The sequence below is a fragment of the Pinus tabuliformis genome, chromosome 3_2 (assembly GCF_031772625.1).
Source record: "Pinus tabuliformis cultivar Carrire ecotype Pingquan chromosome 3_2, CPIR1, whole genome shotgun sequence".
Classification (NCBI taxonomy): domain Eukaryota; kingdom Viridiplantae; phylum Streptophyta; class Pinopsida; order Pinales; family Pinaceae; genus Pinus; species Pinus tabuliformis.
In genome coordinates this window covers 757,187,134-757,200,085 of record NC_142302.1, presented here as the reverse complement: position 1 = coordinate 757,200,085, position 12,952 = coordinate 757,187,134, and the positions used below count along the sequence as shown (strand labels likewise).

Below are 12,952 nucleotides of genomic sequence, written 5' to 3'. Positions count from 1 at the left end.
TTGTTTTCAAGAGATCTCCCATAAAGTCATTATTTTCATGCATGAAGAATGCACTCTTTTCCTAAAAAGAAGACTATATTTATGTGTATATAAAAATACTCTTTCTTCAAGAAAGTTAGTATGATTACCTATGTGCCTAGAAGCACATCATTAGCAATTTCTATCATGCATGCAATGCATATCTATTTCACAAAAACTTCGAAATCAGCTAGCATCCCAATGCAATAAAGCATGTATCCCTTTTCAATAAAATTCAACTTAACTACTACTCCTTTTAAATGCATTCTCTTTTCCATAAATGCAATAACTATTATTTGAATATGGGTTATCCTTACCCAAAATAGCTACTTCTATGTCAAAATAAACATACACTCATTTCAAATACTAACACAAACTACTACCTCTTCCAAGATTTGGCATAGATACTTATCTCTTCCGTGGCTGACTCCATGCTTCCACTACATGCTTCCATCAAAATAATAAAACAACGTGCGGCCAGCGTGCTCATCATCTGGATATCTGACGACTACAAGGAGCAGACGCAGTGGTGCACATAGTAATTGCTGCCGCTGCCGAGGCGGCCCTTGTAGGTCCGCCTGGAGGCCCCAAAACCCCAACTTCAGGCCGAGCCTCTCGACCTCTAAGCAGAGCCTCTCTTTCCTATCAGGATCTTTTACGATGTGGATCTTGAAGGGTATGTGGGCATCGATCAGAGGCTGGGCAAGGTCGAAGGCCTTAGTCTATGTGAAGGCATCAAAATCGTCCTCAAGCTTCTGCTAGGACTCCTTGTCGTTGTTGTCCTCAACAGATAAATCGATAGAACCCCAATCAGCCCCGTACAGAACGCTGGTCAGCCTAACATGGAGAAGGATCAGGTTATCGCCCGGGCGGAGGTAATTAACCACGGCCCATTTTTCTGCAAAGGCACTCAAATGCCCCCCCGGTTTATTTCGTGGCTTCTCCATAGGTTCTACAGTCTCGCCAATTGTGAGGATCGTTACTCTTGGATTGTTTTCCCTTGAGTAATCCCTGGTCTTGGAGGCTTAGGGTGACATTTACAGCGAGGATGCCATGAATCGGTTAGAATGTAACTGCCTCCTCTGTCTGGCGCTTCCTCTCCGCTCATTTGCATGCCTCTCCTTCGTATGAGGAAGCCCCGCTATTCATTACCCTATCCAAGGTAATTCCCCCGCTCATGACCACTGCTGATACGGTTGAATACGTGGCTGATTCAGTTTTACAAATAACCAGAATTAGTTTTTGAAACTAATTCGTTACCTTTTTAACAAAATCACTATTTACTCATCTGTATAATTTTCCACCTAGTTATTTAGGGATGTTACACTATGGCTTGCAATTTGCTGGTTCAATTTAAATAAAAATTCCTCTAACTTATCAGGTTTCTTTATTAAAAATGTAAAAAATAATATCGGAGTTATATTTATTAGAAGCCCTGTATGAAAAAAAAAATCCCAACCAATCATAAAAATGATCATTATACAGCTATGCTTTTATTTAAAAATAATTATGCTTTGATTTAAAAACAATTAATTTGGTTGAGCTTGTTTAATGGAGAATATCTAAATTTTTCAGAAGATTTATCACATTTAAAGTTCCACCAAAACCATATCATTTACATCACCATTATAAATCTAACCATTTGACAATTATACTGAGATATCACATCGTTCACCAAACTCCATAATGCTTAAGTCGTGCCTCATCTGACTCGCTTCGTCGGCCATTAACGAGGATGGAATGAGTGTACCTCTTGACTGGGCAGTGACTGGAATATTTAAAAGGTATATGGAGACCCTATGTGTGTTGGTAATTGCAGCTGTCGTGACGCGTCTTTTTATTGAAAGTGCCCATTTCACACCATCGCTCAACCCATCAATTGCAGCTTTATAACGCTCTTCCTCGGCTCGCTTGCACCGATCAAAATCGACTGTCTTTGCTTCAACATCTCATTTATTATTTCTGTTCAGCAGTCCATAATTACATTTCATTTGTTATTTCTGTTCGGCAGTCCATACTTATCCAGATTCCCATGGCAATGGCAAACCTAACTACCGCCCCAGGTCACGATGACAATGATTCTGCTGCTGCTTCTTCCTCGGCTTTATCCTCTGCCTCGTTTTCTTGTTCCCTTTGCGAACCATCTCTATAGACGCCTTCTTGATCATGGATTGAGCGTCTTTTTGGACAGGGAGGAATTGGAGGAGGGACACAATTTTTCTTCTCAAATAGAACAAGCTATCGGCGGTGCCTCAGTCCAAATTGCAATTTTCTCCGAAAGGTATGCGGAATCTAGTTGGTGTCTTAATGAGCTTGTTTTCATGAAAAACGCCAAGGCTACCAGTCCTCAGCGGGTTACCATTCTTCCCATCTTTTTTAAGGTGGATCCTTCTGAGGTCCGATATACAGAGACAAAAGGAAGGTACGCTGAAGCCCTGCAGAAGCTCCAGGACAAGAGAATAACCGACCCTCAAACAGGTGGTCAAAAACCACGCTACAGTTCAGACACTATTCAGAATTGGAGAACCACACTTTCATATGTTGCAGATCTGAGCGGTTTCGAACTGAAACAATATAATGGGTGAGGATCTCCCACAATCTCTGGCAATCTGTAATCGTATTGGATTTGTTGGCATGATATAAGGTACATGATGTTTACTTTCTAACTTCTTATTTTACTTCATCAATGTGTATTATTCAGGGACGAGGGCGAGCTCTTGGATGACGTCCTCAGAAGGGTTTTAAAAAATGTTCCAAAACGACCTTTGTATGTGGCTCAATATCCAACTGGGTTGGACCTAAAACTAGAAGAATTTGAAAAGACAGTGTTGCAGGCGCAGGAGGAGCAGGTGAAACCCAAAGTTGTGGGGATCTTGGGTGTAGGCGGGGTCGGAAAAACGACACTGGCCAAAGCATTCTTCAACCTTAACAGGTCAAAGTACAACGAATCCGCCTTTATAATCAATGTTAGGGAAATGTCTCTAAATATTTTAAAAAGTAAGCTCATTGAAGGCTTGAAACTTGGAAATATAGAAACTGAGTGTCCAGAGGAAGGTATACTAAAGCATCCCTTATCTTGTCACGCTCTTATAGTTTTAGACGATGTAAATGATACAAATCAACGGGAAGCGCTTTTGACAATTAAGGGTTTCCTTAGCCCTGAAAGCTTGATTTTGCTTACATCGCGTGACAAGCATGTCCTTGAAAGCCATGGAGTGTTAGAGGGATCCCTTTATTATTTAAAGGGATTGAATATCCCGCAATCCAAACAACTCTTCTGTTCCTATGCTTTTAATCAGCCACATCCACTACCAGAATTTGCAGATTTGGTAGATCGGTTTGTTAGAGTGTGTGGTGGATTGCCACTATCATTGAAAGTGGTGGGCGCACTAGTTTATGGACGACAATATGATTACTGGGAAGATCGATTGGTTCGACTTCAAAGAAATTTTCCCAGGGAGATAGAGAGTTGTTTTAGAATAAGATATGACTCACTTGAGGAAAATGATAAGTCAATATTCTTATCCGATCTGTCCTCGCCCCGTCCGTCCAGGTCGAGGTTAGGGGGTTAGCGGGGTGGGACCGCTTGTGTAAACGCATTTTCAGCGAGGGTTTCGGGGGGCACTACGTTGTGATATCTTATAGGGATACAGTTTTCATCACACCCAGTTCTTACCAATAGCACTCAGTTCTCGAATCACCTAGTTACCAAATAATAGATGTTCTGACCACGCTATTCAACCAGTTACCAAATAATAGATGTTACCTACTGCTCAAGGGGCTCTATTAGTCCTGGTATCTCCCGTGTCTAATCATCATCTTGCTTGTTTCTTCATAGGACAAGACAGAGATAAAGCTATCAGGATATGGGGTAATGTTGGGCTTCAAAATATGCAGGACAAGTGTATCTTAGATGTGGACACTAAATAAAATAAATATGCATGATCATATTAGGGAGATTGGAAGAAAAATTGTGAAGGAAGGAAGTAATTTCCCTTCGTATTTGGGGTTCGATAACCAATATCACTGATGATTTGTTACAACAATTCTCACATGTAAGTACTTCGACAATCCAAACCTTTTTCTTGGGTTTAATTAAATTTTAAGCTTTAAAATTTCTTGTTTCATGACAAAGTTAGATTAGTTCACTGTAGATTTTTTTTCTTGATCAATGAGCAGGTAATATCTGAGGTTAGCGGAATAAGTATGGTTAGTTCCTCCCTTGATTTCTTCACGGATAAACATCCCGACCTTTCAAATACCCCGACTTCACAAGTATCACGGATCAGGCCTCTATTCAGTAATTTCGATTTTAGTAAGTTGCAACTTGTTGCAACTGAAGAAGATCATTTAGAAGACATATTGAGGGAGCAGAAACCGCATTTGACATGGCTCCGTTGGTATGGATTTTCCCACTCTTCCCTTCCTGACTGGATTCCGATGACGAAGTTAAGAGTTCTGGAAATGCAGGGAAGCACTTTGAATAGACTGTGGCCACATCAATCTAAAGTACGAAAATATGTGTGTGTTTATCCTTCTTCATTTAATTTTTTTGGGAATTTATGATAATTCCAGAACATTCAAACAAAGAAAAATGCTCTGTTTTATCACAGGATCTTAACACAGGGAAGCTAAAATTGTTTGGGAGAATAGAGTTTTACCCACACACATAAAAACTTGTATTCATTAAAAGACTGCTGTTACAAAAAGAACATCTTTCTCTTATAGAGGGATTACAACTAGAGAACGCTTCAGTTCCACAAAAAAATACTCTGTCTTCTCCTGAAAAGTACTCTGTCTCAGCTGCAAATTTTTCATTCACGCTGCTGCATTACAAAACAAAACTCTGCTGTGTAAAAAATTCTTCACATGTGCGCTGCTGCGTGCTTCCCTTACATTACATATGCAATGAACAACAAAACATTACATTCAACCTGCTGTAAAAAAAATACTTCTTACATTCGTTGCGGCGAGTTTTTTCCATTCCATTTCATACTCCAGAACAAAAAAAAAAAAACATATTACATAGCATAGTCAATGGGAAAAAAACAAAACTACACCCGTGAAAATAAAAACAATAAAATTAAAAGCTTTTTACCTACGTTTACTAACCGGAGTACATTTATTAATTACATCACATGGCGGTAAATTTATTTCTCATACGGCCTTGGCAGTCATACGAAGGTCCTTCCAAAAAAATGTGTCGCTACCAGAACCGTACATCTTGCCCTCTTTAAACGGATGGTTGACGCAAATATCGCAAGGCTCAACCTGCTGAACTTTAAGCGCCGGGGAATGGTGGTTTTGGAAACCACGTGTCAACCGGCGTACATGCTTGCTGCCTCCCTGGGAAATACCACTCTTCGGTAAATGCGGTGCGGGGAACGTCGGCAGTTTTCTGGAAAATAACGCAGCAGTTTAAATTATCATTTCAACACTCCCCTTTAATTTCAACTTCTAGGTTATCAGTCATACCCAGACATTTCCTCAAAAATTCAAAACTTTTCTGCCCCAATGGTTTGGTCAGAATGTCTGCAACCTGCTCCTGAGTCCTGCAGTGTTGTAAAACAATTTCTCCATTGTTTACCAATTCCCTGATGTAATGAAACTTTGTGTCAATGTGTTTCGTTCTCTTATGAAACACAGAATTCTTGGATAATGCAATAGCTGAGCTATTGTCACAAAAAATCACAGTTCCTTTTGTTTGCTCTTGTTATAAACTTCTTAACATCCTTCTCATCCAAATTGCTTGACACGCTGCTGCTGTAGCTGCCACATATTCTGCCTTTGCTGTAGACAACGCTACAATAGGCTGTTTTTTAGAAGCCCATGAAATGGCTCCTGAACCCATGTGAAAAACATAACTGGATGTGCTTTTCTGATCATCTACACTTCCAGCCCAATCACTATTAGTGTATCCAATTAAATCTGAACATTCTGAAGTAGTATATAAAAAGCCAAACTTTTTAGTACCTTTTACATATCTCAGAATCCTTTTTGCTGCCTGCCAATGTGCTTCTTTTGGCCTCTCCATGAATCTGGAAATTAAACTAACATCATGCATTATATCCGGCCTAGTTGCAGTCAAATACATGAGGCTGCCAACTATGCTCTTGTAAAAACTAGGATCAAAATCCTTGCTGTTGTCCTCTTTGCTAAGTTTTAATCCCATCACCGTGGGAGTGATTGCTGCTTTGCTTTCCTGCATATTAAATCTTTCCAACACTTCATTAACATATTTCGCTTGTGAAATAAAAATCCCATCTCCATTTTGTTCTACTTTTATTCCTAAGAAGTATCTCAACAAACCCATGTCAGTCATTTCAAATTCTTCTTTCATGACTATTTTGAAATTTTCAATAAGGTAATCATCATTACCTGTGAAAATAACATCATCAACATATAACACAACAATTAGTAATTTACCATCCTTTTCTTTGATGTGGAGGGTGGGTTCTCCCTCACACTTTTCAAATCCATTTTCCAGTGGATATGAATCTATTCTACTGTACCACGCTCTTTGTGCTTGCTTCAGCCCATAAAGAGCTTTCTTCAATCTGCACACTTTGTGCTCTTGGCCTTTCTTTTCATAGCCTAGAGGTTGTTCAATGTAAACCTCTTCCATTAACACTCCATTTATGAATGCTGACTTCACGTCCATTTGGTAAACTTTCCACTTGTTTTGTGCTGCTATGGACAACACTGCTCTCACGGTTTCCATTCTAGCAACCGGTGCGAAAGTTTCCTCATAAGCTCTCCCATACTACTGCTTATATCCTTTGACAACCAGTCTTGCCTTGTGTCTTTCTATTTTTCCTTCAACATTACTCTTGGTCTTGTAGACCCATTTACTCAAATGACTTCTTTTCCTTTTGGTAGTTCAACTAAATCCCATGTTTTATTTCTTTCTATGGAATTGATCTCCTCATCCATAGCTTCTATCTATTTCCTATCCTTAATTGCTTCTTCGAAATGAATAGGGTCATCAACATGACAATATAAAGCAAACAAAGAGTTCATACCTTCATCTGTTGCCTCTTGTTCATAAATCTCACTTAAATTTCTGAACTTCTTACCTCTTTCATTTGGTGTACAAGTGCTTGAAGAAGCACTTGAATTTCCTCCTTGTGGTGTGCTTGAGAAGAACTTTCATTTCTCCTCAAAGGTGTCTCTTGCTGCCCTTGTGTTGGTGCTGCTGTTTGGGAATGCATTTTAGCCATCTTTTCATCATCTTCATCATGTAACAAAGAGTTTTTAACATTCATTGTTTTCTCTATGCTTCCATCCCAAGCTTCCTCCTCAATGAAGTGAACATCTCTACTCACAATAAGCTTCTTGGTGGATGGGTTATACAACCTATAAGCTTTGGATTTCTCACTGTATCCAATGAAAATACATTTCTCCCCTTTGCTGTCCAACTTCTTCCTTAGTTGATCTGGAATGTGTGCATAAGCCACACATCCAAAAACTTTTATATGGGTGACTCCTTGCTTTGTCCCACTCCATGCTTCTTCTGACACTCTGTTTATGACTACTTTTGTAGGGCATCTATTCAAAATGTACGCTGCACAGTGCACAGCTTCAGCCCAATAATCATTTGGCAAATGCTTTTCCTTTAACATACTCCTCGCCATATCCATGATTGTTCTATTCTTCCTTTCGGAAACTCCATTTTGCTGCGGAGTGTACCTAGTGGTAAACTGCTTATGAATTCCATTTTCTCTACAAAAACGTAGAAATTCTTTGGAGATATACTCACCTCCTCTATTAGTTCTTAGAACTTTGATACGCAGCCCGCTTTGGTTTTCTACAAGTGCTTTGAAATTGCAAAATCTTTCAAACACTTCACTTTTGTTCTTCAGGAAATAAACCCAAGTTTTTCTAGTAAAATCATCAATAAAAGTTAGGATATAGTGGCTGCCTGCAAGTGATGGAGTTTGCATCGGTCCACATAAATCTGAGTGGACAATCTTTAAGGGTGCTTTTGCCCTTATGCTTTTCCCAGATGGAAAACTTTCTCTGTGTTGTTTCCCCAAGATACAACCTTCACAAACGCTGTCTGGTTTCTCTATCAATGGTAATCCTCTTACCATTCCTTTTCTATTCAACAAGTTAAGACCTCCAAAGTTGAGATGTCCAAATCTTAAGTGCCACAACCAATTTCCATCTTTTGGTTCACTTTGGAAAGCCTGTTGTGTCACTGCTATTATTTCTTCTCCATTTTTTAAATCTGCTTTCATTCTGAGAGGGAATATCCTGTTCCTTTTCATCTTCACTTCAGCAATACATTGTTTGCTGGGTGTTTTATCCATAATGGTGCACACATCATCCACAAAGAAAACATTGTACCCATTTTGAACAAGCTGTCCAATACTTAAGAGGTTACATTTCATTCCAGGAACATAATAAACATCTGATATAGTTTTCTTTTCACCTTTCTTTGTTAAGACTTTTACTTCTCCTTTTCCCATAACAGAAACTTTACTATCAGTCCCTAGTGTGACTTGTGACTTCACACTTTGATCTAACATAGAAAACAGGGCTATGTTTCCTGTCATATGGTTACTGCAACCGGATTCTAGGAACCATATATCTTCACTCTTTGCTTCAGTCATATTATAGGCTAAAAACAAATTATCTTGGCTGATATTTTCTCTAGTGAAATTTGCACTAGTTCTATTACTCATATCATGCTGCTTTTTCCTACATCATTTGCATAATGCCCATATTTTTTACAATAGTGACATTGGACATTGGATTTATCATACCGTTGTCCTTGAGCATGATGTTGTCCACTTTGTTGGCTGCTGCCTTGGCCTTGGTTCTGATTTGGATTGCTGCCTCTTCCTTGAGCATTTGCTAGACTGTTTCTTCCACCTCTGTTTTGGCTTCTACCTCTTCCTCTCTTGTTTCCTCTGCCTTGACCTCTTCCTCTTCCAAAGAACATCTGGGTCTTAAAGGCATGCTCTAGAGATGAGTTTTCATTTCTACTCAATCTCTGCTCATGTGTTATCAGTGATGCATGTAGTTCATCAACTAAGAAGTTTGTGAGATCCTTTGTCTCTTCTATGGTGGTGACAATCACATCGAACTTTGAGGGTAGGATCGAAATTTGAGGGTAGGATCCTCAATAGTTTCTCCACAATCCTCCTTTCTTCAAGGATCTTTCCATGAGACCTTATCTTTGTGACCAGACCAATCACATGTGTGAAAAATGAGTCAATATTATCTGACTCCTTCATGCAGAGAGTCTCAAAATCTTTCCTCAGCAACTATAGTTTTGTTGTCTTCACTTTCTCCATGCCTTAATAGGCTATCTTGAGGGTTTGCCATGCTTCTTTGGATGTCTTGGCTACTACTATCCTTGGAAACACACTCTCATGCACTGCTTGATACAAAAGGTAGAGGGCTTTAGAATCCTTCTTCTTATAGCCCTTCAACAACTCTTTCTCTGCCTGAGTTAAATTACTAAACTCATTTTCATCTGTTGGTTCTTCAAAACCATCTTCAACAAATTCCCATAAGTCTTGGGAAGCAAACAAAGCTCTCATAGTTATTGCCTAATAGTCATAGTTTTTCCCATTAAATTGTGGGAGCTGAGTATTACAAATACCCATGCTAGTGCTGGCTCCAGCCATTCTTGCACTCTTAACTATGCTTCAAAATACTTGACTGTGTATTTAAAATAACTGACTGTGAGGACAGTAACACAAAACTAACTTGAGAAATACCTTGGATTCTTTCTTGACTGAGTCTTCACTCTGTTGGAGAAGCTGATGCAGCAAGAAATCCTTCCTTCAGCTTCTTTGACACCTTCAAAGAGCCTGCACAAGCTCTGATACCATGTTGGGAATTTTTGATAATTCCAAAACAGTCAAACAGAGAAAAATGCTCTGTTTTATCACAAGATCTTAACACAGGGAAACTAAAATTGTTTGGGAGAACAGAGTTTTACCCACACACATAAAAACTTGTATTCATTAAAAGACCGCTGTTACAAAAAAAAAATCTTCCTCTTACAGAGGGATTACAACCAGAAAACGCTTCAGTTCCACAAAAAAATACTCTGTCTTCTCCTGAAAAGTACTCTGTCTCAACTGCAAATTTTTCATTCACGTTGCTGCATTACAAAACAAAACTCTGTTGTATATGTTTACACTGCTGTGTAAAAAATTCTTCACATGTGCGCTGCTGCGTGCTTCCCTTACATTACATATGCAATGAACAACAAAACATTACATTCAACTTGCTATAAAAAAAATACTTCTTACATTCGCTGCAGCGAGTTTTTTCCATTCCATTTCATACTTCAGAACAAAAAAAAAACATATTACATAGCATAGTCAACGAGCAAAAAACAAAACTACACCTGTGAAAATAAAAAACAATAAAATTAAAAGCTTTTTACCTACGTTTACTAACCGGAGTACATTTATTAATTACATCACATGGCGGTAAATTTATTTCTCATACGACCTTGGCAGTCATACAAAGGTCCTTCCAAAAAAAATGTGTCGCTACCAGAACCGTAGATCTTGCCCTCTTTAAACAGACGGCTGACGCAACTATCGCAAGGCTCAACCTGATGAACTTTAAGCGCCGGGGAATGGTGGTTTTGGAAACCACGTGTCAGCCAGTGTACATGCTCGCTGCCTCCCCGGGAAATACCACTCTTGTGCAAAAGCGATGCGGGGAACGTCGGCGGTTTTCTGGAAAATAACGCGGCAGTTTAAATTATCATTTCAACAAATTTCTCATTTTGTAGGCTACAATCTTATGTTGAAACGTGAACATTGCAGGTGTTGCCTCTCGATCTGAAAGAGTTAAATATCTCGGCTCCCCTTTCAGAGATTCCAAGGTCTATAGGGCAGCTGAAGTACCTCCAAAGGATCGCCATATGGAATCACTCCAAAGCAGTGACCGTCGAAAGGTTGCCGGACGAATTTTGTCATTTGCGCTCTTTGAAATACTTAATTTTCAAAGGGTTCTCAAAATTGGTGTCGCTACCTGTTTCATTTGGAGAGCTAAATAACTTACAGCTCATGGATTTGGAAGGTGCTTCCTCTTTGCTCACTCTTCCCAATTCATTTGGCAATTTAACTCGCCTGAAACATCTTTCATTGAGGGGTTGCGAGAATTTGGCCATCGACAATGGAACTCTGGGAGATATTAAAATGCTGGAACACTTGGATCTTTCATCCTGCAGTCAGTTGGTCGATTTGCCACCCCAAGTCGCACATCAACATCCTTGCAACAGTTATATTTGCAGGAAACAAAGTTAAAAGAATTCCCTAGCGTTATTGGAGACCTCTGCAATTTGGAAGTTCTAAAATTAGGTAGCGATTTGTTGGAAGCGCTTCCACTTTGGCTCGGTGACCTCAAGAGCTTGAAGATCTTATCACTCTCTTCTTCGCCGCAATTGAAATCCTTGCCCGATTCCATTGAACTGTTGACTCAGTTGACACATTTGGATATAAAAAATTGTGGGATAGAATATCTACCAGAACACCTTCTCAAGATGAACAATCTAGAATCTCTAGTGGTATCAGATTGTCCGTTGCGCGAACTTCCATTTAAAAGGGTTGGAGGAGACATAGAAAGGCACTTATCATTACAAGGGGAAAGAACAATGAATAAATTGAATTCCTCCAATGGCATGTGCATGTTTTGGCTCAAGACATTAGAGCTGTCAGGCACAGAAATAAGGGAGGTATTTTTTGAAGAGGGAGTTTGCCCCAACCTTCAACGACTGTCCTTGAGGGGGTGTCATGAATTGAGGCAACTAGGATGGATTTGTGGTCTGTCAAAACCTCCAGATCTCGACATCAGCAGCTGTGTGAATGTTGAGGACCTCCCCGGTTTTGAAACATTGGTATCTTTGGAGACTTTGAATGTTCAGGGATGTGAGAAGCTCGAGAGAATACAAGGGTTGGGCCAGCTTACAAGACTGAGAAATCTAATTGTTGAGCAATGCCATGAGATACGAGAGCTACCAGGTGTGGAATATTTGACCTCTTTGGCGGTGTTGAGTGCTAGAGGATGTAAGAAGCTCGAGGGCATACCAGGGTTGGGGCAGCTCACAAAGCTTAGAAAATTAGACAGTGGGGAATTTCACGGGATACAAACACTGCTAGGGGTCGCTGCCAGGGGTCGCTGCCAGGGGTTGAGTGTTTGACTTCTTTGGTGTGGTTGATAGTTCGTGGATGTGAGAAGCTGAGGAGCATACCAGGGTTGGGGCAGCTCACAAAGCTTGGAAAATTAGATATTCGGGAATGTCATGCGATACAAGAGCTGCCAGGGGTGGAATGTTTGACTTCTTTGGAGTGGTTGAATGTTAGAGGATGTGAGAAGCTAAGGAGCATACCAGGTTTGGGGCAGTTCACAAATCTTACACATCTGGATGTTGGTGGATGTCGTGAGATACAAGAGCTGCCAGGGGTGGAATGTTTGACTTCCAGATGTTCGTGGATGCCGTGAGATACCAGAACTGCCAGGGGTGGAATGTTTGACTTCCAGATGTTGGTGGATGCCATGAGATACAAGAGCTGCCAGGGGTGGAATGTTTGACTTCTTTGGAGTGGTTGAGTGTTAGTGGATGTGAGAAGCTAAGGAGCATACCACGGTTGGGGCAGTTCACAAAGCTTACACATCTGGGTGTTCGTGGATGCCGTGAGATACTAGAGCTGCCAGGGGTGGAATGTTTGACTTCTTTGGAGTGGTTGAGTGTTAGTGGATGTGAGAAACTAAGGAGCATACCAGGGTTGGGGCAGTTCACAAAGCTTACACCTCTGGGTTTTGGTGGATGCCGTGAGATACAAGAGCTTCCAGGAATGGAATGTTTGACATCTTTGGAGAGGTTGAGCCTTAAGGGAAGTGAGAAGCTAAAGAGCATACCACGGTTGGGGCAGTTAACAAAGCTTAAAAAATTAAATGT

At 40.2% G+C, this 12,952-nt stretch overlaps 2 protein-coding genes across 2 annotated transcripts; both read left to right on the top strand.

Moving 5' to 3' along the window:
• The first annotated feature begins 2,087 nt into the window (after window positions 1-2,087).
• LOC149182812 (disease resistance protein Roq1-like) lies at window positions 2,088-3,590 on the top strand. Its single transcript, XM_089414689.1, has 2 exons — window positions 2,088-2,599; window positions 2,720-3,590. The coding sequence occupies exons 1-2, from the start codon at window positions 2,088-2,090 to the stop codon at window positions 3,588-3,590; spliced, it is 1,383 nt and encodes a 460-aa protein (XP_089270815.1).
• Window positions 3,591-4,081: 491 nt separating this feature from the next.
• Window positions 4,082-12,122, top strand: LOC149182811 (uncharacterized). Its single transcript, XM_089418628.1, has 2 exons — window positions 4,082-4,527; window positions 10,818-12,122. The coding sequence occupies exons 1-2, from the start codon at window positions 4,225-4,227 to the stop codon at window positions 11,298-11,300; spliced, it is 786 nt and encodes a 261-aa protein (XP_089274754.1). The 5' UTR covers window positions 4,082-4,224; the 3' UTR covers window positions 11,301-12,122.
• Window positions 12,123-12,952: the final 830 nt, after the last annotated feature.